The sequence below is a fragment of the Branchiostoma floridae genome, chromosome 9 (assembly GCF_000003815.2).
Source record: "Branchiostoma floridae strain S238N-H82 chromosome 9, Bfl_VNyyK, whole genome shotgun sequence".
Taxonomy (NCBI): Eukaryota; Metazoa; Chordata; class Leptocardii; order Amphioxiformes; family Branchiostomatidae; genus Branchiostoma; species Branchiostoma floridae.
In genome coordinates, this window is record NC_049987.1 from 1,926,104 (window position 1) to 1,952,914 (window position 26,811).

The 26,811-nt window shown below is 39.0% G+C and overlaps 1 protein-coding gene across 1 annotated transcript; it reads left to right on the plus strand.

The window, feature by feature from the left end:
• Positions 1 to 9,184: 9,184 nt before the first annotated feature.
• Positions 9,185 to 19,657, plus strand: LOC118422509. Its single transcript, XM_035830134.1, has 3 exons — positions 9,185 to 9,259; positions 17,871 to 18,152; positions 18,639 to 19,657. Exons 2-3 carry the CDS (start codon positions 17,871 to 17,873, stop codon positions 19,290 to 19,292), a joined length of 936 nt encoding a protein of 311 aa, XP_035686027.1. The 5' UTR covers positions 9,185 to 9,259; the 3' UTR covers positions 19,293 to 19,657.
• The last annotated feature ends 7,154 nt before the right edge of the window (positions 19,658 to 26,811 follow it).

The window sequence follows — 26,811 nt, forward strand, 5'->3', positions numbered from 1 at the left end:
AAACAAATAAGCTTTACCTAACTAGCACTAAGAGTTTGCGGGACTTATTTGAAGTTTGGTCCAACGGAAATTGACGCGTCACGTGACGCGACATCACCCACTGGTCATACGTTTCAGATAACCTGTGGTGGATATATTAGGCCATGTTGATTTGATTATACGGATGACATCGACCTACACATCAATTTTATGCCGTTTCCAAAAATAAAAAATAGAAGTTTTGAACCACACAAAACAGCTGTAAAATGAGCATTTATGTGCCGTAAATCTAAATATGGATACTAATGACATAGAATGTCAAAACAAATTTCAACGTCAAAGAAGATGTGAAAGAACAAAAATAAAAATCTAGTATTTCGTATACCTATCTTAGTATGTATACTTATAGTAATTTGTCAAATTTTTCTGACTACTTATGTTTTATACTGAAGGCAATTTTTGGCGAAACCTTTTTTTCTATTCGTACGATTGCCTCATTTTTGTGGTTTCAGAGGATGTCATCAAATGAACATGCCCTTACGAGAAAAGAAAAGAGAACCAATGTATAATATGACATTGTGTTGATACTCTTAGGTTTAAAAAATTAACATGACTGAAAAATTTTACATAATCTAATCCTGTGTGAAAGAGAGGTCTGTCATAACAGTCTTAGTATGGATTATCTTAACAACCTTTTTTGTCTTAAACATTTTGCAATTCAATTTCCTATACCATTTAAGGAGAAATGTTACTACTAGAACGTTAAACTAAAACGCCTATCGTTGTTAAACGTATCGCTAGTTTGAATTCAGTGGCTGAGTAATGTCTAATTGTCTGTATAGGAAATTTAGCCAAGTATTAGAGCAGTTTTAGCCATACTGTTATAAGAAGGGGTTCTAGAACATGAATCTGACCACTTCCTAAATGTGTAATGCCAACATATTTTCTTCACTAAGGAGAAAGAACTTTGCAAACAAAGGCTAAAAAAAGGTTGAATATCAATATTTTGATTTGTAGCGTTGTGTTAAGTATTTGGTGGTAAAATATTTCTGACAACAGCAACCTGATTAAATTCAAGTGTTGGTAGAAACATCGTTTGAATATGGTATATCATATGTAGGTGAAGTAGGATGTTACGTGGCAGCGACAGCCCGTCCATCATCATCATCATATCACATCCAGTCCAATGGTGAAATAAGTTGAAGGAATATTTTATAATTTTATGTAGAGCCAATGTTATGGGATGTCCTTCATATCTAAAGCAGTGTTGTTTGGGCCTTATGTTGGAATTATTAGACTACAAACGAAAGCTGACAAAATCGTTAGCTGAATATGAATGGGAAATACTTTCTAGCGTTAGGTCAGGTGTTTCGCTGTGTTAATCCATGGCTTGCATATATAAGTATGAATAAATAGTAGTTTGTCACATAACAGCGGCCGTCAGTCAAATGACAAAATAGACTTATGAAAAATTGTGTCAAATTTATGGATCTTCAAAAGTACAATTTTTAACTGTTACAATAGAGTGTTGTTTAAGCCTTTTGTTGGGATTATCAGACTAATAGTGCTTGAACATTCAAGACAAAGAACTTTGCAACCTAGCGAAAGCTGAGAAAAAAGTGTTTGCTTAATATGAAGATACTTTCTAGCGCTGGCCACAAAACCTACTTGAAATCTACTGCTTGTGGCAATAAAACACAGATGTACAGAAGTATTAGAGTGTCATGAGACAACAGCAGCCAGTCCAATGGGGAAATAAGCTTAATGCATATTTTGTCCGCGGAGACAACTTGATGGAACTATCTTCAAACCTTGAATTTGTAACATTAACTCAATGAGCTGTGACTGTCAGGCCTCAAAATATCGGAACAAAATATAAAATGATGCCATGTTAACGTTTGGGGAAAATCACAGGATCTTGTATTGACTTCAAATCTGCAGCTTGATTTTTGTCAAGCTCATAGCTCATAATGATCACGGATTAAAACTACGTATTCAAGTGGCGTACGGAGATTTGCTGAATGTCAAGCTCGCACAGAAAATGTAGTTGGGAGTTCAACTCGCAGCATTCCTGTCAGGAACAGGTTTAAGGACAACCGCACCTTGAAGAAAGATTTGGAAGACAGTGCTGTGCACCCATTCGTCTGCTATGGAGAAGCCTTACCAGTTCTGAACATCCAAACGCTGCCTTAATTGTACATCACCATTTACAAAACTGATGTGGTACTTTATAATGTGCATTTTCATACAGCACTGTACGCTCATAAACTTTCAACTCTTGAGGACACATACACCCTGCGACTAGAAAATAAAACTGCTGTAATAATTCCAGTCGCTTGATGAAGTTTCTTATTGCTTGCGGCAATGATACAGTTCATTACGGGGCCACAGATGTATATGTCTCGGTCTCGGCTGCCTGGCAGGCCCGTGTGATGTACTGTCTGTCACATTATCAACATACATTCAAGCATACAAAATACGTCCGTCATAACTAATAAATCCATCATATTTAACAACGGCGTGGTCCGATTCTACTGTACACGACATCCTAGCTGAGACATCTGTACCGGTCAGTGACTCATCATCTTGCACTATTTGGTACCGCTGTCTGCAAGGAGACTTAGCTTTCGTCTTCATCATTAATCGTCTGCAACAGAATGCTGACAAGACGGACGCTCATCTACAAGGCTATGTGTTTACCTTTGGCAAAAATGACATGTACTTGTTATACCGAGGCTTTGATATGTCTCAGCTCATGGTCTTTTCCCCGCAGAATTTGTCTATCCATTCTTCTTTCGGTTGACTGATGAAAATAACGTTAAAAACCTACATCCCCATTGAACTGGCGCCTGCTTCATGAAGCTGTTGAATAATAAATGAATGAATAATAAACCTAGCAATCTGCAAGGTTGCCGAGCCCCTTACAGCACATATATCTCTATTATTCCCATGGTCATTATCCTTTAAAATTGTATGTTTTGGGGTCAATAGTAAAGAATGCCTGTTGTGCGATTGTTAGTTTTTTGGGACATTTATCTAGTAACACGAAACAAATAAATATTTAAGGCATAGAAAACTGTTAGCTGGAAATATAGGTGCCATCAAATTATTAATTTTCCGAGTATTCAGCGGTCCATATAAATGTTATGCTTCAGTCAGCTTCTTGCTATATCATTTGCTTATATTTGTCATACAATATGTACATAGCTGTCACATAATATCTACATAGCTGATAATTGTTTATTCAATTAATAGTACGTCATCAATATCAGCTACAATGTATTTTTAAAGAATCATTTGTAAAGAAGGGTATTAGTCATAACGGCCATGTTTGAAAGGTATTACAAAAATCGAAATATACTGTATGAATTGAATAATAACATACAAGTAGATAAACAGTCATATTTGTTACAAATTTAATAATGTATCTTAATGTTGTATGATTTATTTGGTTTTGTGTGATTCAATAATATATTTAATAAACTTAATCATCTTAACCACTATGTCAGCAGTATTAATTAATTATTATTGTCGGAATTTTCTTTTCTTAAATTTATAGAAATGTTGAGTAGATGCTGTGTTACATCGCGCATCCTATATATTGGAGCTAATGATATTACAACGCATCTCTTGAAAACAGTTGTGTATTTTTTACGTTTCTTTGCATCCTGCGGCAAAAAATAGCCAACATCAAGTTTATTATCAACCGACTCATCACAAAGATGTACTACAAGTTTACTACACATCTCTATCATGTATCATCATACTGGGCTGTTCTGTTTAATAATTAAAGTGATACCACATATTGCACCTGAACTTGTGATCTTCCATGTTTTACTTGAGTCATAATAGAAGAAAAGTTAGATGTGTGATGAAGGTTTTCGTCATCAGGTCGTTGAATATTCTCTTGGTGATATTACCTAGTTTCGGTAAGAACCTTGCATTAGGATGTGGGAATATATATATCACAGGTTATAACCATGGTTACCTGTCCTGGATATGATACTGAGTAAGTATGAGAGTGTTAGTAAGTGATTATGAGTGAGTGAGTGAGTGAGTGAGTGAGTGAGTGAGTGAGTGAGTGAGTGAGTGAGTGAGTGAGTGAGTGAGTGAGTGAGTGAGTGAGTGAGTGAGTGAGTGATTTCCCTAAGCACTGCGTTGAAGGCTCTAGACTTATTTGAGCTGCAGATTTCTATGTATATGTCTTCCGTGAAGTGATCTTTGAGATACGGTTTGCGTTGGCGTTAAAAGAGGTATGAATAGCTTTTGAAGTTAAGGGGACTATAACCTATTCCAGGAAATCTTAGCAGCTTAAATGTCTCATTATGTAACATGATGTAAACATGCTATTTAGTTTGGACTCGCCTTGATAGCCTGTCTTATTTTTCTTGTCTGGGCTGACGCTGGTTTTCCAGCCGATATTTGTCACTTCAAGCAACAGATTACCAGTTGCTGCTCAAATTATTCCCCTCAAAAAAAGAACAAGTTATCTCAGAATTGAGTTTATATTAAACTATATTATTAAACGCGGAAAACCGAATCAAGTCTGTGAGCAAATACAGCACATTTCATACCCCATGGAAAAATTGACTGTATCAAAAGTGAAGGTAAAAAAAGTCAACCCCCGTGCGAGAATGGACTATTCATGAGGCACTTCCACTTAAAATGGACCAGTTCAAAAACACCTTTATGATCCACTAATAATGACTTAACATATAATCACCCCATGGGTCCAAAAGTAAATTTTAGAAAAAATCAACATGCGAGAATGGACCGTTTCAGTGGTCCCCACGTGTGAAATAGTAGAGTCTTAAAACACCTCCGCTCCAAAATTTATTTTTAAAAACTACTTTTGCATAAAATCACCCTAGTCTGAAAATGAATTTGATAAAATCTGCCCTACAAGAATTGTCTTCTCCAGCGCACCCAGTGTAAGTATAAATAGTATCAAGCAGGGGGCTTTTGTATAATCTATCCAGCATAAAATTGAAATTAAAAAGGTGTCTATGTGCCCTTTAATGGACTCTTTCAGATTACACAGTGGTATTTATGGAAAGGATTTAAATGCGCCATCGTGGAGGATAGGAAAAACAAATTTATAACCTATTCTAGGAACAACGAATCAAGATTCCTCGGAAGATTCCAAAAAGAAATCGGACATTCCTCGCACCGATGGACTGGAGAAAATATCAATGAGCAACCGCCGTGCAGTGGTACCGAAGGGCATGGACAACCCTGCATACGGGAGCGGCACTCAAGGAGGAGGAAGACAAGGCTCCTTTGTTTATTGAAATTTTCCATAGTGACATTATACTATCAGTGATTATTTTTGCGATTAATATTACCAAATCCTGATTTTCATCATCGGTATCTTGCTTAAGTAGATCTTGTATCAAATTTTGGTTCAGTAAATAAATATCTAAAATCATTGTAAATTATTCTCAGTTACTGCCTTAATTGATATGTGTATTTACTTTTTTTGCATATTTCATTTATTAATCTCTGTTAGGATCCGTGATATTTCTTTATTTCTCATTGTAATTAGATTTGATATTGCAAAACAACTGAAACTTCATACAAGTACAAGATAAAAATGGCAGTAACAGGTCGACATAACAACGTTGGTTGTATAAATGTTGGTCAAAGTGTAGTGTTGTTTGTATAATCATAGTGCCAATAATCAAAGTCCTGAATCCATGCAAATGATTGCACTTGTAAAAGTGAAACTAGCCAGGTAGCCATGACTGTAGTTATTGAAGTGAAACTAAAAATTTAGTTAGATAGTTGTAAATGTGGCCCCAATGTGGTGGCAAGTGATACCAATCTACCATGGCATAAGATAGCACTAAACTGGCCAAGGAGTGTAGTCAGCCAAAAGGTGTCCATTTGACATGTAGGTAGCTAAACACCTTACTAGGCCGGCTTCACTCCATTGGTAGCTTTTGATACTATCTTATGCTACCGTAGGATCTGCTTGGAGATTAATTTTACTTCCCGGCCGAGGTCAAGTAACCATTTTTCACCTGGGTGCGGTGAGGTAAGTCGTGTCACTTGTATCTGGTAAAAACAAAATAAGTGGAGCTCTCAAAATTAAAATATAGCATATACTAAACATTTATACTTTTCATCTTTCTATAAAATGATTTTTCTGACTAAAAAGTTTGCTATGTCAGACCAACTATGAAACGTGACGTAATCAGTCTGTATCGCAGCCTTTTGAAAATCTCTATATAGATGCTTGTATGCAAATTTTGTATAAACGATGTTCATACATTGTCGTAAGCGATAACGCAGATTTTCAAACTATATCATCACATTGATAGTTTTAATAAGAAAGTATCAGAAGTATGCTATCATTAATGGAAAAATTGAACACCTGGCAAAACATCATTGCCAAAGATACATGCATGCTACATATCATTGAAATCCTTCGTTCCTATGTTCCGTTATGCTCCTTAGAAGTTTTTTTTTTTTAAATTGCTCCTGCAGTTTCAGAGCAAGCCGCTAGGGACCCCCATCTCTTCTTCCTTACATCACAACCTATCTGCCATCGAAAAGTCAAGGCCATAGCATGTCCATGTCAAAAAAGTTCTGCTGCAGTACTAAGGTCATACACCAGAGGGCCCAAAATCAACCCTGACCTTCATCTTCCAAATTCCTATTCACATACCTAATATAATTTTGATCAATGGAGTGGTTACTGAGTTATGCTGAACACAAGTATCCGGACAACCAAACAGACAGACACAGACAGACAGACACATCAAAACTATACCTCCATTTTTCATGGTGTTAAAAACAATCACCTTGACTTGCTTATCCTTGTTGCGCTATCCCGTATGTAGGTTTTTCCATGCCCTTCTTCACAACTGCAAGCCGGGTGTCCCGCAATTGTCCCTCTGGTCCATCGGTACCAGGAATGTTCGTTTCTTTATTGCAAGCGGAGATATCTTGATAAGTTTTTCCTGGAACCAATTATAAGTTATAAGAATTTTTATTTGGCTAATTGCAAGTACGTGATAGAAACAAAATAGGGAATATTCATGTAACAATGAACTATGATAAATATAACTGTAATACAAAGAGACTTTTTTTTACAAAGAGACTACTCGAATACTATGTCTAGATAGGTTAGGTTTGACTTCTTTTTTGGGACGAAGAGGAAGACAAAGAGCCCCGCTTTTTCTTTAATTTGTCGGTTTTGTTATTTATGAGGATAGTGGCTTTCTGTTCGTCCGTAAGTGTGGGAAAGATGGGGAATATGGTTGTGATTTCTTTATGTGGTTCTTTCGGTATGGTTAAATGAACAGTTGGAAATGTGTTTCGTCTCCCACTGCTTTAGATGCACAGTATTTAAGACAGTCAAACCTGTCTATAGCGGCCACTCAAGGGACTGGAGAAATATGGCCACTCTAGACAGGTGGCCACTATTAAGAAAATGTTGATCAATTGACCATGAGCAAGCTACACATGATTTCAGTTCCACTAATCTTTCTCACCAAGTAACATTGTCTCGATCGGTAAATTCACCGACAAAAACTTGCACTTTAATGCTCAATGCATGCATACCTTCTGCTACCGCCAAAATGACCCTGTCAGGAACTCTAAATCCTCGCAAACTACAATTTTAAACTCATTGCAAGGTGACATAAGGCTGCAGTATGGTTGCAATAGGCAGTGTTTCTGTATCAACGGGACCGGAAATCGTGTGGCCGTGGCCGCGTTGGACAGGTGGCCGCTAAGCCTATTTCTTAATTATTATGAATCCAAAGGACCGACAAAAAGTGGCCACTATGGCCAGGTGGCTGCTATGCAAAGGTGGTCGCTAATACAGGTTTGACTGTATTATACATTTCTTTCTTTTTTATTCTTCTCGCGTAAATCCTCTCCCTTGAAAGTAAAAATATTTAACATAAAACTAGAAAGACCGACATTTGTTTGAGAGTAAATACAGCATATTTCAGCCATACCGCTTCCCACGCAACAGTGGACTGTTTCAAATCACCCCTGCGCAAAATGGAACATTTTAACAGTAACCTATTCCCAAAGTGAACTAATTTTGTGAATTGATTCCAGGCCAAAACAGAGCTTGCCCTATATGCCCCGGATCCATATGGAAGAATATACTCTTCCACTGGAGCTCCTATGCATAACTGATTGGTTATTGGAATCGCGCCAGCTCCTATTTTTCCAAAAGTGAAAAAAATCACTACACCTTCCATTCAGAAAAATATCATCATGACATTACATGAAGCCATCATTCAACAATTTCCAGTACGATAACTAGGTTTAAGTACCGCTATAAGCTTCTTGTGATGTGGGTACATTTATTATTGCAGTGAATTTTTTTTCTTTCAAGTAGGGCATACGTTTTAATAATCATCAAGCAGGTGCAGGTACTGTGTAGTAGGAGTGTTTTTTCTTCAAGCTGAAAACTTAAATCTTCTTCTTGTTTTGTGTAAGCCATTACCTAAACGGAGACGTCTCAAATTTTTAAAAGAATTTTACCCCCTGTCACTTTATTTTTTTCTGAAAAATCCCTGGACCAACAACTTAACTTGATGTGGCTTCTGTATACCATATATGAGAGTGTTTTATTGGGTTGAAACTCTGGCAGTTTAAAGTTACAATTTGAATGTTCAAAGTTTATGTCAATATCAGTTCACTTTGGGAATAGGTTACTGTTAAAATGTTCCATTTTGCGCAGGGGTGATTTGGAACAGTCCAATGTTGCGTGGGAAGCGGTATGGCTGAAATATGCTGTATTTGCTCTCAAGCAAATGTCGGCCTTTCTAGTTCCTTGTACCTTTTCAGATCAGCGGCGCCCAAACACGACAAATAGCTTGGCTATGGTAGCGTTCCCCCACCACTTAATTGACGCCTGATCGGACAAACTTTTGTCTCATGGCGACCAAATGTCACTCCTAACTCTCGCACACTATATTCGCACAGAATACCGAACGACAAAGCCTTGGTGCAAGGGGGACCATTGTTCTCGCGAGTTTACGTTCGGAAGTTTCTGTTAAGTAAATGTAGAACTTGTTGTAATGGGAGGAATTTCGCCAGATATTGTCTGTTATTTTGTTGATTTGAGGTGTGACTCACACCTAGGTACCTGGGCCAGTGCCAGACTCTGATGCACACCTGGTGTCATTATCCACCTTTTAGTTGACCTTTCAGGTTCAATTAAAATGACACGACAGAACCAGTTTAGTGACTTTTGGGGTGGCATATCTTTTAACAGCGTTCTTTACCGGACCGTACCGTGAGTTTTGTAAAGGTATGCTCACACTTTGGTATTCATTTCAGAGTTTTACGAATGTCTCCCTCCATAATGTTCAATGACGCATTGACGATAACATACAGAGATATTGTGAAGTCTATTACTGCAAAGATACAGGCGAATAACATTGCATAAGTAAGGTTTATGCGAACCGCGCATGTCATATTCTATCATGGTGGCGATCGCGAGTTACTCTTTTATTCTCCTCTTTCTGTCACGAGCGTATGCAGTGTAAGTGGTAATCTTTAGGAATGAGATTATGTTACTGAGATAGATCAACCGTCAGAAAATGGAAACGTTTTATCGGTGGGACTGCAGCTAGCAAAGCCCTTTTCGCTAAATCTGATCTGTAAATGACTTGTCCAGACTTAGGCCTTTTACGTACGTCCCCTATGTGTCCGATGCGTCATACAGCATGGGAGACCGATTCTTAAAGCCTTAACAAATTGTACGCAGAAAATATAAACCAATAGAACCCCACATGACAACAGCCCTTTGAGCAGTTTGTAGACAGCGTCTGTGGCGCGTAAATGAAATGAACTCTGAAGAAACAACGAGATCAGCAAGACAGATATATGGGGCACAGTTCAGGGGGCGTTCCCCGTGGTTGCACACCAGACACGTATTTTTGTAAAGATAAGAAAATGGCACAAAGCACACCTTTCTTGTCGTTAGTTTATTTTGTACTCAAACTATATTGAGAAGGGCAAGAAAAACAATTGGAAATGCAAAAACGTCATAATCAAATGTTCAATTTTGTTGTTTAATTTTAGCAAGATAATTAAAAGATAATTCAGGTATAACTTAGAGACCCTTACGGTTGGTTACCTTAAGCCTGAAACGGCTTCACTGTTCAGAAACTACAGAAAGGTCATTATTTTTGTACACAATATGTTCCAATTAATTCCCACTATTGTGATAGAAAACAGTTATAAGGTTAGAATATGTCCCTACAAGTTGTTTAACGTCACCCACTTCTATTGACATTTCGCGTGCACAACGATATGACAAAAGCCTTTTGTTTTGGGAATTTGAGGTTGTGACTTAAACTACGGGCACAACCCGCCGTACGTGTTATTTGTCCGTACCTTTTTTATGGGGGAGGGGCAGGGAGGGTGCACGTCTCAACGCACGTCACTCGCACGGCTGCGTAAGGTGTAACCGTACTGTGAGCGGTTGCGTGCATCGGTCGTTGCGCAAGTGGTAAGTGAGTTGTACGTATGATGTCTGTGCGATTGCCAAGTTACCATATGCAGGCCGTACTTACGCGTGCTGCGTAAGTACTTACTCACTCGCATCGGCTGTACAGGGCACGAGCGTCGCCCGTACTGGCTCGTACGAATCCGCAGCCCGATGACAGACAAAGTTCAGCTTGCACGTAAAGTTAAGGGCACAACCCGCCGCACGTGCAAATACGTGCTGTCTAAGTGCTAGGACGTGGGCAATCATTTGGGATCCGTAAGTGGTAAGTACCACCTCCGTACCAACTCGTAGGGAATTCGAAGGATTTTGGAGCACGCGTAGACGCCGTAGAACTTTACGTGCAGGCAAAACTTTGTGTTACATCGATGTCGATTCGCCCCATTGACGTGCCTGTGTACGGGCGACACACCTGTCCTGTACAGCCTGAACGTTTTCAGAAATACATGGCGGACGTGACCTCCCCAAAAAAAACCTACGGACAAATTGCACGTACGACGGGTTGTGCCCTTAGCTTGAAATGCATGCAAAACTCTCTCTCTCTCTCTCTACGTTCGGGCTTTGTATACACCCCACACACACCCTCGTATACTTACTAGCCATTACGGGAGACGCGCATGCCCTGTACATAGCACTAACAACATGCAAGTGAGTTCGTAAGCAGCACGTGTAAGTATGACCTGCATACGGTAACGTGGCAATCACACAGAGATCATACGCTGTGAGCACGTACAACACGACTACTTGCACAACGAACGATATATGTACGGTGGATCGAGACATCATCAGCTTAGCGTATTCCTGACATAATCATTACCTTTGCCAGAATGGCTAAGGTTATGTTTTGGGCGTGTTTGTGTGTCTGTGTGTCTGTGTGTCAACAGCATAACTCAAGAAGCCTTGGATGGATCCTGATGATATTTGGTAGATGGGTAGGGGTCGGGGAAACGAAGGTCAAGTTCGATAATAGGCCCCCTAGCGGCTTGCAAAGGTACTGCAGCGGAAACTCATTTTTTTTATATCTCGTGTTCTGGACATGCTGTGGTCATGATTTTTGAGTGGTAGATAGCCCTTGGGACAGATAGTAAGTGCTGGGAGTTTGGACCCCTAGCGACTTTTTTGGAACTGCTGGCACCGGTTTCCTTTCAAACTTTGGACGAGAATAACTCTACAACGTGTTGACGGATCGTCATGATTTTTGGTATGTAGATAGAATGAGTGATGACTTACATAATGGACTTCTAATTATGCAAATCAACAGCAAATTTGCATAATTAATGAGGAAAGTTTATAACTCCACTGCATTCCATGAAAGGACTTTCAAACTTGTCACATATGCAGCTGAGAAGGAGAGAAATGTCGATAGATATCAATTATGCAAATGACGACCTCATTTGCATAATTCAGAATATGAACATGTTTATGGATCGTCATGTTTTTTGTATGTAGGTAGCATAAGTGAAGACCTACATTATGAGATACCAATTATGCAAATCAACAACTAATTTGCATAATTAATGAGGACATTTTATAAATCCACTACATTCCATGATAGGACTTTCAAACTTGTCACATATGTAGCTGAGAAAGAGAGAAATGTTAATGTATATTAATCATGCAAATGACGATCTCATTTGCATATTTAATGAGAAATATGAACGTGTTGATGGATCGTCATGATTTAGATATGTAGATAGACTAAGTGAAGACTTATATATTGTTATACTTATTATGCAAATTAACAGCATACTTGTTATACAATTGAAACGCTATGACAAAAGTTGTTCGGTAACTTTTGAGGCGTATCATTCAAAAGGGCATGCAAAACGCGCATTGTTTGTTCTATCATGGTGGCGGGCCATGCCTTTTTCTCTTCCTTTTGTATGTTTTTTGTTTGTCTGTATACACTAAACTCCAACTCTTGATGAAAGAAAACATACAGTAACTAGAGTTCGGCTACCTTATACCTCCATGAAATATTTAGAGCTTTTGTAAAATTCATGCAATTGACTAACACATTAACATAAAATATGCATGGTTTTTTTCATTATTGACTAAAGTACACATGCCACAGTTATAAAATTCCCATCATTGATTATAAAGTGGTATTTGGTATCTGCTTATATTCCGCCTATCATAGTTAATATGTGTTACATTTATTGAAGTCCAGTTATCGAAAACAATGGAATTATACAATTCTACATTAATCATGCAAATTAAGTCCTCATTTGCATAACATGTATATCGTTATGAACATATTTACTTAAGCTACGTGCATGCCTAAAATGATGCCAATCCGTCAATCCTTTCTGCAGTTATCCTCTTTGGAATGTCTTAACAAAAACGCCCCTGCAGTTTTCAAATTAAATGTTAGGAAGCTGAAACTTGTCCCACTTTGTCATGATACTAAAAGCTACCAAGCACCCAAATGTCAAGACTATATCAAGTCCGGGACAAGAGATACATAGAAAAAACTGCTATGATAGAATATTCTCATTATGCAAATGTACTTATATTTTGCATAATTAGTATTTCGTTTTGAACAACATTGTCTTAGGTACCTACATACCAAAATCATGAAAATTCGTTGTTCCCTTCTTGAGCTATCAATAAGTCTTCAGAGTTTTTGACAAAATGCCTCTGCTAGAACTAGTTGCTATGGTGCCCAAACTTATGTCACTTATTCCTGAGCACAAGAGCTGTCAAACACCCAGAAACCGTGACCATAGCTTGTTCAGAACACAAGATAGCGAACCCAGAAACTGCGCTGCAGTACCAAAAGAAGTCGCTAGGGGGCCCAAAATCTTATCATTTCCAGCTTCTATCACACACTACCAACACACGAAGTATGAAACCAATTCACCCAGCTGTTCTTGAGTTATCTTGTTTACACACAGACAATCACAGGGTAAAATATAACCTCCATGACATTTCATGGAGGTAAATACATACACAAACCTGCAGCCGGGTCGGGTCGGATTAAAAATTCGATGGGGCGGTTGTTGAGTGGGAGCCGGCCTAGGGACATGGCACAAAATTAGGTACTCTATTTTTGCGGTGGTTTAAACTGCCATGCAATGGTCTAATGATAAACGAGAAATGTTCGTGGTAGTTGTGTCGGTACTGGTAGTGTGGACAGCCCGCCAATGAAAATTAGCGCACTCGGTAGCAATTTCATTGATTGAAATTCAGTTACACAGAAAGATAGGCTGTCAGAAAAAGGCCACTTCATGAGTAGGGCCTGTAATAAGACCCAATAGCAATGCCTAGGCTATAATTGTGTTACAGGGCAACTTAGGCCTAGTTTTTCCTAAGCCTAATTTTACCCCTCTCCGTGTCGAATGCGTAAGACGACATGGTAGCTTGTTATGCTATATGGTCAATAGGTCCTGGTGGCAGATAGGGGTAGGTTTCTGGAATACTTGGTAACGCTATAGGTGCTGCAACTCAACATATTTTTTGGCAACTACATATACAATAGAGAAAATTTGTTTGAGACTTTGAAATACATGACATAAAGCACAAGAGTTACTGATTTTTGCAACATAATTAGATTATTCTACTTTTCAACAAAGCAAACTCCATCTATGTTCCCTGCAGCTAGCCAGTTCGCAACACTCTGGAGTCATGGAAGCTATCAAGGCAAGAGAGGGCATTATCTTGTCTCTCTTGTCAGCTGTTGGATTTTCTCTTATTCCTATTCTTGCCAGGCGGGGACCTGACGCTGGTGTTCCCAATTTACAAGTCTCCTTGGTGAACGAGCTAGCCAACGCCTTCGTCTTCATTCCTCTAGCGATATTCTGTAAAGCGCCACTGAAAGGAGAAACCCACAAACAGACTTTACACATGATAGCCACGGGTACCATGAGAGTCATTGCGTCAACCCTGAGTCTTCTGTCAGCCTTGTACATCCCTCCGGCAGCCACGGTTGCTCTCAGCAGAGGCGTACCGCCGTTCGCTTCAGCAATCATTTCCTGGGTGGCTTTCAGGGAGTCCCCAGGGTGGGGAAATGTCGTCGGTATTGTGATTCAAGTGACGGGAGTAGGGCTAGTGGCAGGCGGAACCCACCTACGAACAACCGCGAACCAAACGAGCCACCTGACAAACTATGCGAACACAACAATCGCAAATGTGACATTCGTACGAAACACCCAAAATGGCGCCGTTCGCGACTACATCATCGGGATAGTATTCGCCGTCCTAGGAACACTGGGACTTGTGATTACAAACGTCATGAGTAGATCGTTTCTTCAAAACGTTGCACAACTTACTGTTCTTGTCTTTGTGGAGAGTCTAGGTTTCCTCCTTGTGCTTCCTGTAATGTTTGTATTCAACACTCCTGTTTGGGATCTTGACGCGGTCGTTGTAGTTTCTATGATTGGTCAAGGCACCCTGTACACTGTATCCATTTCCTGTATGTATAGGGCCTTAAAGCTTGAGAAGGCGAGCACAGTGGAGATTCTACGTGGCGTAGGAATCGCCTTGGCGTATGTCTTCCAGTTTTTGATACTGCACGTTGTGGCCGTGTTGCTAGAATATGTGGGGGCCACAGTCATTGCGGTATCCATTGTACTTGTGTCAGCACTCAAGTTGTGCAGAACCAGTCAAAACAATGAGAACCCGACAGACTCACAGAGAAGTAATGATGGGAGCAGAGACGACATCCAGACAGTAGATGGTACAATAAACCCGGCTATGGATGACATACATGAAGTAGATTGCAGAGAGCCCAGTAATTGAGCAGCTGCGCAGTACAGCTTATCGATGAAGGTGGACATCCTACCTTTGGTACTCAATGAAACAAATCCAGCAGATGTTTGAAATGTGGAAAGGTCTCTTACTGGTCCCTCTACCCGCACTTTGTGAACTTGTATAATCAACTTTAAAGTAACCAAACATTTTCAATTACTATAATGATACATTATCATCACATATGTCATAATTTTGCCAGCATCTTATAACGGAGTACTACTGTCTAAATGTTCTACTTAAGATCACATTTTCCTGTGTTGTTCGTTTTTTTAAGTTGTGATGCAAGAAAGAAATCAAGCCATATTAGTAGATTCAATTTTCTCAAGGTGAACCTCAGGAGTTACAAGAAAGTCTGCGACCGCCCTAGTATTACACGTATATGATTTTGATATCGTGTAATACGGTTCCAAAATTAGAAAGGGGTTCTAAATTTCAATTTCGTGTTTGAATCTGAGTGATTTTAGCTCCAAAATATATTATTAGCATCCAACAGCTTATGGGCATGCTGGACTTAAAGCTGTTCCAAGCTCTGGTTGTGGAGATATCGATATTTCAATATTTGGGAATGGAAGAAGAGGAAGAAACTGAGCAAGAACAATATATTGCTCTTCCGTAAAGTGCAACATGGATGTTGGTTGTACTTTTGTGGAATACTTTTGCGAATATTAACTAGATCAATCAGGGGTAAATTGAAAGACCCTTCCTAATTGGCTGTTTCCGAGTTCACCAACCACGATGGGCTTTTGCTAAATGTCTATTGGCTGCCCTGTATTGATCCAATTAGTGACAACATACCTGGTTCCACACAGTCTAACACTGGCAACGTCAAATTCCATATATGGGGAAACGTTGGAATCCGGCGGGTCGTTGAAAATAGCTGTCGAACCCCTGATAAATCCCCCGATAAATCATTTTGAAGTGACTTTTGGTCAAAAATGATAACCGGGTCCCTTTAGTAAATATCTCAAGCACTCTCATACCAATTGTAGGGTCCTTTGGACTTAACATAAAGTTTTGGTCAGAAAATGGCTAGAATAAACTTCAATAAAATCAGTTTTCAGGCATCTATCAGACCTCATTTCCGGATTTGCCCATAAAGTGCACTTTGCCTAACCTTAGCCTGTTTATTGAAAATACGTTTTGTTTTCCTGTGCAAATATTGATCATAAAAGTCGAGGTTTCCGCAATTGGGAAGGACGCATGTATAGGTTTAAAATCTTGCCAAAAATTGTGACCTTTTGCATGCTTTGACCTGTAATTGACCTCCGTATTCATTAGGACAGGGGTGAAATCTGGCATTATGCAATCATCTGGCTGTAGCTCGTTAAAATGCTGGAGTTGAACTCATGCTTGTTTTAACCAAAACAAAACTGACTAATCCAGCTTTGTTGTGGGGGTAAAGACTTGAGGTTTGAAATGTAGGTAAATGTGTTTTTATGCGATTGTTTTGCATGGCTTAACCATGTATTGAATACGAAATTCGATTTACTAGCCCCTTGATCCCCATTACTGATACTGAATTTCACCTATAGCTGTGGTATAGGTGAAATAAGTACGAACAGAATATTTTTAATCCGCTTCATAGTAAAAATAAAATGACATACAGCCCTCCGTGTCAAGACCATTTATCAACGTATTTGCTATAAATTGCCAAGAAGATTATGTTTCCGGTAACGTTTGTTTCTCTCTCTCTCTCTCTCTCTCTCTCTCTCTCTCTCTCTCTCTCTCTCTCCTCTCTCTCTCTCTCTCTCTCTCTCTCTCTCTCTCTCTCTGTCTCTCTCTCTCTCTCCCCTCTCTCTCTCTCTCTCTCTCCTCTCTCTCTCTCTCTCTCTCTCTCTCTCTCTCTCTCTCTCTCTCTCTGTCTCTCTCTCTCTCCCCCTCTCTCTCTCTCTCTCTCTCCCTCTCTCTAATGGACAACATAAGTCGAGAGCCCGGAATGAATAGATAACCAACAACAATGGCGTCAATGGGAACCGGTTTGGGATTTGGGGTTTCCGTGCTATTGACAGAAATGTGCGATTATACGACGCGCCATTAGCTGACTTCTACTGTACTTGTAGCAAATAACTGGATTATTAATATTTTGACCTTTGTTAAATTAAAGGTGTACTAACCAAGTGTAAATTATGCAGCTGTGCAAGTCATTTGCATAAACAGAATATTTCATGGAGGTATGAGGTCCTCGAACTGTTGTTATTGAATTAAAGCGGAACCGTTTTTTTTCATATTTTCCTAGTTTTATACATGCCATTGTCATATATTCTAGTTGCAAAAAGCTGTCGAGGCAGAGAGTACGTAAGTGGTGCAGGTTTGGGCTCCCTTGCGTTTTTTTGGGAACTGCAGGACTAGTTTGGTATCAAACTTAGAATGAGAATAATATTCCTCTCAAGAAGAATTGACTGATTGGCATGATTTTTGGTTTGTAGATAGCTTTAGTGATGCCTAAATTGATTATACTGTAACTATGCAAATCAGACCTAGATTTGCATGATTAATGAGAAAATCGTATGAATCCACTCCGTTCCATGTTTGAAATATTTGAACCTCTCACATATATAATTGAGAAGAAAATCATGCAAATGATAACCAAATTTGCGTACTTTACATAAATGATGGGAAATCCTTTCTTGTTCATAATATTCCTGTCAAATTTCAGATGTCCCTCTCTACTTGCAAACTTCCCACGGGAAGAGTTTATGACGTCATCGAAATCGACAACCTGCGATGCCGAACAGAGATCGGGAAAAAGCAGGAAGTCGTCATCAGTATGCGTCTAGGTTGTGACATCAGGAAAGCAGGAAAAAGTGATGACGTCGCCGATTCCGTGAACGACAGGGATGTTTCCACAGACGTCATCACTTATGTGGAGTCAAATTCTTTTAATCTGGTGGAGAAGCTAGCGACTGATGTTGCCCGAATCTGTATTGCTATTCACAAGGTATGTGTGATTAATTTGTGCATGCGTTCAATATTGGGAGATTTGAAAGTTTTCAAGCACACAAAAAATATCTGTAGTGTTGTTTCTGGGTATAAATAGATTATGTCACAACAGAAAACAAAACTATGTTCAACTATTACCTCTGATGGTATATTACACGAGACAAACGATATTTGATCCTTGGAATCTTCGTTGACCATTGTTCCTTGAGTACTTTTATTATACTGAGCCATAGTCTGTATAGACTCACTGGCAGTAGCAGTAGTAGTAGTTATGTATACATATATCGACAAGAATGTTTTGTTTTCGCGTTCGTAAGTCCGTAACGTTGTTTGGATTTAACAGCACAATTCAAGAAGCCTTGAATGAAATGTTGTAAAATTTCGAAGGTTGATAGGTCTAAGTATTTAAAAAAAAAAAGATTTGGGGACCCTATCTTTTTCTATCGGTACTGCAGCAAAACGTTTGTATCTTCTACATTTCCAGGTCCCGTGGGTACAAGTGCGCGTCCACAGGCCACAAGCGCTGCGATTCTCTGACTCCGTCGGTGTCCTGATCGAGAGAACACCGGAAGATTTCGATGACAGTGTGGTACATCTTTCTCTCGGCTCCAACATCGAGCCCAAGAAGAATATGAGGGACGCCCTCACCCTCTTGAAGAAGAAAGTCTTGGTGCTGAAGATGTCTTCATCATTCCTTACGTCTCCTCAGATCCAATTAGACCAGCCTGATTTCATCAACATGGCAGTTAGAATCCTAACGGATATGGCACCAGCTCAACTAAAAACCTTTCTTTCTGGTATAGAAAAGTCGCTTCTGCGCGTGCGCGACCATAAAAATAAAAGTGGCCCCTGCACAATTGACCTTGATATCTCCCTCTGGGGGTCAAAGGTTTTGGAATATAGCGTTTGCAACAGTGGGGATGGGTCCAATCACAACTCGTCTAACGGCCATATTCGGAAAAAGGAATTGCCTGACCCAGACATCCTTCGGTTCGCTCATGTGGCTGTGCCATTGGCTGAGATCTCTCCCAATATGAAGCATCCGACCAATGGCAGCACGTTGGCATCTGTTGCCATGAAGATAACGGGCCGGGAGGATTTTGAAAATTCGTTCCCAACCGTGGGGCTTTTCCGTTAAATTTAAAATTAAATCGTCGCATGACCGCCGTAAGATCACAAACTGAGGACCTCTTTCGGACATTGTAAAATGTAATGTCTAAACACGAAAAAAGTTTGTCTTAGATCCTTGTCGGTGATTGGTTCTGTTACAGCCTTCTTGACAATCTATAGCATTAAAGTTGTACGACCGTAAAAGCTAGAATCACTATAAGAATTATTTTCTACCAGACTCCGGGTCGCTGGCAAAAAAACGTAGAAATGGAACAAATAGAGGAGTAAGCCGGGCAGAGGAGTATAGCCGGGTAGGGAACAGCACGCAGGACACCGAATCCAAAATTTGATTTAGCAAAAAAGGTAATGACATAATAAAATAGACCAGTCTAAAAACACTTCCGCTAAAAATGGAATTTTGAATAAAGAAAGAAAGAAAGAAAGAAAGAAAGAAAGAAAGAAAGAAAGAAAGAAAGAAAGAAAGAAAGAAAGAAAGAAAGAAAGAAAGAAAGAAGAAAGAAAGAAAGAAAGAAAGAAAGAAAGAAAGTGCAACAACACACCTGAACAAAGACACAACAACAACACAACAACAATAAACCCTGTTTAAAGGAGCAAAATGTCGTATCATTGCGTTAAAACTGAAAATATTTTGAATGAGGCAATTTTCAGCTCCGCCCATGTGAGCTCATTTGCATCACTTTTTTTAATATTTGCGCGCTTTAAGCCAGGGTAGAAACAACAGGCACACCGACAGTCTTTATTTATTTGAACCACCAATATATCAATTCATAATCCTTAAACAATTTTGGCAAGTTCGAAATCAATTCGGCCGTTGGCAAATCGATACATCACATAATCATAAATCCGGCAACATTCGGGACTCATGGGTCTGGTTCGAGCGTGATCGGAAATTTTTTTTTTAAATGGCTGCCCTCCATGTGGAGCAGGAACGATCCGTACTTGTTAAAGGCATACTACGGGATTTTTGAACAAAACAAAAAGTAGCTTTTCCTACTTTTTCTTTACATTGTTAGCTCAATCAACCCTATAGCATTGCATACCAATATTCATGGAGAGATGCTGCGACATCAATGCACCACATTATGATGTATAAAAATTGTGATCTTCCAAGAAACAGATGGGCACAGGCTGGTTACTGCCTCTGTGTGTTGTTATTTCTTGCTTATCAGCCTGGCTTCCCAGTGGGGGGCCAGTTGACAGTTCCTCTGAGTACAGTAGACTAGCTTTCTGTACAAGGTTTCTTGCAGTTTTGAAGGGAATATGACCTTACCTTGTTGATATCCTACAAAATAGACTAATAAGTTCATGATTATATGCTATTTTAGAATGATTATATATAGGTGTTTCCAAAGAAGATCTCCATTGTGTTCTTTATCTGCAGTCTGCCATGCATGTGCGAACTGATTACCCCACCCCGGGGGACCTACCGGTGGCAAGCAAGACCTGGAGGGTCTAACTTGGGGGGACACAAGGTTACAGGGTGCCTAGAGCAGAATGTTTGTAGGCTAATCCTTTACGTTGCAAACGTGAAATAATGACACAAAAGTGTCAAAAAGTGACAAAAAATAGTAGTAAATCTGATATTTCTTAATTCTAGAATATTTCAAATTTGAGCGCAAAAAACTGCGTAGTATGCCTTTAATAATGAACATGGTGTACAAGGGGTGATCAATAAGTCCTTGGCCTCACCCAAAAATGATAAGCACAAATCTTATTTCGGAGCCTAGATGTCAAGTATTAAGTCTTTTATGAATGTGTACCAAAAAGCACATTATTGTGATTGTTACTTTGCAGGCGACACCGAATAACGGTCGGTAAGGGAGAAGGAAAAAACATGGACAATAGAGCTGTGCCCAGTTGCGCGGGTCAACTTGCGCTGCTTAAGGCCAGTGACACATTTCATTCTATTTGAAATACGAGGGGAGTCATTATCAAACATTAAGATAATAAAACAATGTCTTAAGAGAATTTACAGAATGGGGAACTCGTCCACACGTCTGATCACAGTTCACCCCTGTTTTTCTCGCCACGTACACTGCCAAAAATGCCCTTTCTTGTTTATCTTGTTTTGCTTCCTCAGAGAAAATTCATTCAGTTTCCAAGAAGAAATTTTTCTGTCCCCAAGAAATCTTAGGAAATGTACTTGTCCATGGGGCAAGCAAATTTTTACTTGTTTTCTTGTATTTCTTACAGAATTAATACAACTACTCCTACACTGGCAAAAATGCCTTTTCTTGTTTATGTTGTTTTGTTCCCTCACGGAAAGCTTATCTTCAAGGGAGGAAATTATTCAGACCCCAAGAACTCTTAGAAAAATGCGCGTGTTCATGGGGCTTTTTTTGCATTACATAAGAAAAAAGCAGAAGATTTTTCTTGAATTTTCTACGCTGCCTATACTGATTTTCAAAAAAAGACGTGACTTGGAAAGTTATGACTGCAATGATTTTATATTTATAGAATATTGATAAAATGCTTCATACTACGAAGCTCTGCATTGAAATTTGAGTTGTGCTATTATTTCTGGGTGGGACCGAGAACTTATTGATCTCCCCTCGTACTGTTATCTAAACAAAGAAATGAGTAGAAAGTTGACATTCAAGATCCTATTTTTTTACCTCGAAAAATGTTTGTTCAAAATATCTAACAATATTATTTGCATGGTACGTTTTGAATCTGTATCAGCAGAAGCATAAACTGGTACCTTCTTCCATTGCACTTCGTGGCACGCTGTCATTGTACACAGGGGTGACCAGTTCGGTTGTAACAACTTCTGCTTCAGTATAGCTTCCAGGGTGGCTTTTCTGTTCTTTCTGCATCAAGGAATCGTTGGTGGTTTCACCTGAAACAAATTTGTCATTGGTTGTCATTTGACTCGACTGACGTACAGTTCAAAATAAGTAAGACGTATATAACGAGTACGTACAGTTCTGTATTGTAAATGATGATAAAACATTTTTGATTATATTGCAAAGGTCATGTACAACCATTTATGATGTTTATGTAAGAACTCAGATCCGTCAAATCAGATAGAGTGCTAGTGGGGTCATAATTTTGCAGTGTCCAAAATAATTGATTTTTCCTTGTTCTTTAGAGTATAATGGGTTTTATATTTTGCACTTTGGAATCATTATGTTGTCATTGTCCTGACGTAAAGTTGGCACCGTTAGTAAAAAAACTGTTTTACTGATCATATATATTATAAGCAGGAATTTTTCACATCTAAACATGTTTAAGTATTCCCTCAATATTAATGTATCATGCAGCATATGTGCAAAATGTCCACGGAGAAATGATAAAGAAGAAACCAATATTAGATAAACAAGATGGGGCTTGTTTGGAGCCCCTTTGGTCATTTTAGTGCTTTGGATTCTTTAGTCCACCTTGTACCCGTCTTTGCTTAGCATATAAATATTTCCATTTTTTTTACAAAATAATGATTCTTTAGCAATATTATTTAGAACTCCGCCAGGCAGCTTAAATGTTTAGCGTAATTAATGTCTCGTTCACAAATGATATTTAGCCCTCACCTGTAGCTTGTTTCGGTGTAAAACTGGGATAAATGTAGAATTGTCTCCAGTTATATCCCTTTCAGTGTCGTCATCTTCAAGAGAATTTGCTGCCTGCCTGGTACATCGCAGACTCTGACTTCTTATCCTCAGCAGATGTTTTCATATTATCGGAGTTCTCATAGAGCCGTGATGACACATCTGGATTAGTCAGATCCTCACATTCATAAATCTCTGACATCGGTGTGGGGTCTCTTCATCTTCTTCCGTAGATGGTGAATCAGACTCGTTCGTATGTTTTGTGTCTTCGGAGATGCGTGAAACCCTATCTTGTCCTACGTCGTTTCTATCTTCATGTCTAACGTGTCGAACAGAGTCCCTGTGATCTATTGTATCACCGTACAAGTGTGACATAGGAGCCTCTTCACCTGCCATGTGGATCCGGTTACCATTCTGGTCAGAGTTCTTAGAGAGGGAAACTTCGGAATGAAATCTAGTACAGTCTCGGTTCTACCACACTCCGTGTAAATAAGGTGTGATGAAGCTCGGATAATGTTCTAATTCTTCTTTCGATGGTAATAGTTCTCTGTAAGAGTTTTTTTGTAGTCTGCTATTCGAAGTGGAAGATAACGGCAATTTACGGCTAAAATACCGGGCTGAGTCCGAAACAGAAAAACAAAACCGGTTTTCAGTCCGAGTGCTGTTTGTTCAGTCTCTCCAGACTCATTTACAGAATATTCTGACATCATGAATCATAATGATAAATATTCACAACAAACAATATTTGCCTTGGATAAAGTTGTGTTCTTTTTTCAATAAGAAATGTAATCTACTTCAAAAGACCTTCAAAACGCTTTAAGGCTGACGCCCGATATAACTTAAAGAACACTGTGCAGTAATTGAATGAATATGCATGAAATGAGAATAGAAAAAAAATTCTAATGATCTCAAACTTTTAACCGCAGCTGCTAGGCGGCAATTTAACGAAATTCGTTGTTCCCCACAGATACCTAGTTATATTCATTCTTGCTTCAAAAGCTATTTTTGGTCACAACCATCATTTATACGCAAACATACAAGGTCCGCTTAAATACACTTGACCTCTTCAACAGTTGCATCAAAACGATCCTACTATACTGTGGTGAAGTTCTCGGAACAAACGCTCAAGGTAGAGACCTTATATTCCATGGTATAGAAAAATGTCACAGTGAGAATACCAGAGATTCAATAGCTAGGGTCCTCAGTACGACACTGGGATCAGAAATTCACATCCTCAGAGCTTCTCGTATCAGCAAAACATCAGACACTTCCACACCGCGCCCTGTCCTTGTTCGATTTCAAAAATACAGCGACAGACTAAACATTATCTATCAGTCAAACATACTTAACAGACAAAACGTAACACTACAGCATCCAAAAGTATCCTACAAAATTGCGGATTTAGAGTTTGTACTATTGAACTATTGCCAAATTACACTCGGCGTTCCCAAAAGCTCTATTAACGCCGCGGTCAGGGGTGAGCTAGGAGTTTTTCCTCTATACATTGATTCACAAAAACAGTTGATAAAATACTGGCTAAGATTACATAGCCTTCCAAATGACAGACGCGTAAAGAAAGCATACAATACTTCTATTCAGCTACAACAAGACTGGGCTGTTCATGTGCAAGACATGTTATGTAGACACGGCTTCCAAACTGTTTGGTTCAACCCTTCCGTGAATGCTAATCAGTTTGGAAATTTATTCAAAAACCGCCTGATAGACACATTTCTCTCTGGCTGGAGACAAGAAATAAGAAGTCTAAGCAAACTTAGTATTTATTGCAGAATCAAAAAAGATTTCTGTCTTGAAAATTACCTTTTAACTGTTCAAAACAAATCCTTTAGAAATATCATTACGAAACTAAGAATTAGTGCCCACTCCCTACAAATCGAAAAGGGAAGACATCACAACACACCAGCCAGTGAGAGACTGTGTCCAACATGCCATGATAATCACAGCACGAAAACAACTTTTTAAGCAAAGTTTCAGAGATACGTATAAAGCCCTTAAAGGCGGAGAAATATTTCAGCAGATTTTAAGATCTATTAAAGGCATCGGAAACATACATTTGGCATTTACGGAAGATTTCAGCGTTTGTAAATCTAACTTAATCTGTTGTGTTTCTTTACGTGAATTTTACATGTATTTTAGTATGCCGAAGAGACAACTTAAATGTCTCAAAAATATTTTCTGTCAAAACGGACAAATACCGTTTCTCTAGATCTGTTACAAAATACATGTTAACCGGCTAAGTCAAATGTAATAAGCCTTTGTCTGGTGTGAGATGAAACATTGCGTCATCTGTTTTATAACAGTCAAAACTGAAAATTATTGCGCTTTCTGGTACAAAATGTTATGTTTATACCTCAGCAAATACAAATACAATACAATACAAAGTCAAATACAATAATCTTCTGTGTTTTTTAGCTATTCCGAAAGGATTTGACGTATTCAAACTTTCTGTGCGCAAGGTTTAATTCGAACAGGGGAGAACCTCTCACGGTTAGCTTATATGCGCTATTTTACGTTATATGAGATGTTGCGTATACCATGGTCAATATTGACCGAAGGATGCCATATATATAATTTATTTCGAACCGTCATTTACGCAAAGAAGGGAAGACCTCCCCCGTTAATATATTTGCTAAGCCGTATATGAAATGTTGCGTATTTCATTTGAACATACGACATGTTTAATTTTTGAATCCGCGCAGTTTAAGCGAACTAGGGGAGACCTCCCCCGTTTAGCTTATATGTTGCCAAAACGTTAACGTATATGAAATGTTGCGTATTTCTTTTGAACATACGACATGTTTAATATTTGAATCCGCACAGTTTAAGCGAACTAGGGGAGACCTCCCCCGTTTAGCTTATATGCTGCCAAAACGTATATGAAATGTTGGGTATTTCTGTAAAACATACAAGTTTAATCTTTGAATCCGCGCAGTTTAAGCGAACTAGGGGAGCTTATATGTTGCCAAAACGTATATGAAATGTTGCGTATTTCTGTAAAACATACGACATGTTTAATACTTGAATCCGCACAGTTTAAGGTTACTCATAAGCCTTGTGACCCCGCGCTGGGAGGGTCAGGGGTTTAGTCTCTTCTAAACGCTCTAGCGTTTGCAGTTTTGAACCTAAGCCCATGAAATTCACACACAATACACAAAAACATGTTAGAATTTCTACTATGGTGATATCTTGGGCAGGTTATGGATAATTTATTAAGAAAATGGCATCAAAAATGAACTTCCGGGATAGAAAGCCGCTATACGATTGGGACAAATATAGTGCCTGAAAACATGCAAAACTTGCCAAAAACTTGGTCACAAACAATAACCTATGTACCAACACATGTACTCATTGTATTATTGTAGTTATATTTTACCAAATATAAAAGAAAATCAAGGAAAAATGCTTGATTTTCGTCCAAAACTTCGCGCGGTGTGGCAAGCCCTTGCTTTCACAGAGCCCTCATTCAAATCTGCAGGCACTCCGCTTACATGTTACTTCACCACTTGGTCTTTCCATATAAGGCATGGCCCCAAGGAATACCGAGAATTAATGTCCCAAAAAGAAGGTTTCTGTTGGCTTACGGCTCTCCGAATCCTCCCCGAAGCCTCCCGAAGGTTAATGAGGTGTCAATCACATACACTAGGAAGAACCCCTGGGACAAGCAAGCCTCTTCCGTGCGGCATGCTATCCACACACATGGTGTTGATTACGTACTAAGAGCTACCACTGAAAACTGTGGAAAACACTGTAAAGAAAAGACAATACTAGGTATTTTATATGACTAAAAAGGTCCAAGAACTTTTAGACTCTGTAGCATGTAATAGTATTGTGTTTGTATGAGAACTATAGCCTTTCAGAAGCTCTGTGGCAGTCTGTTGACTGATTGGCTGTAGTTTTCTCCTTACTGTGGGCTATACCAAATGTATCCAAAGATGGAAAGAAAATAAGTACAGATTTATTGAA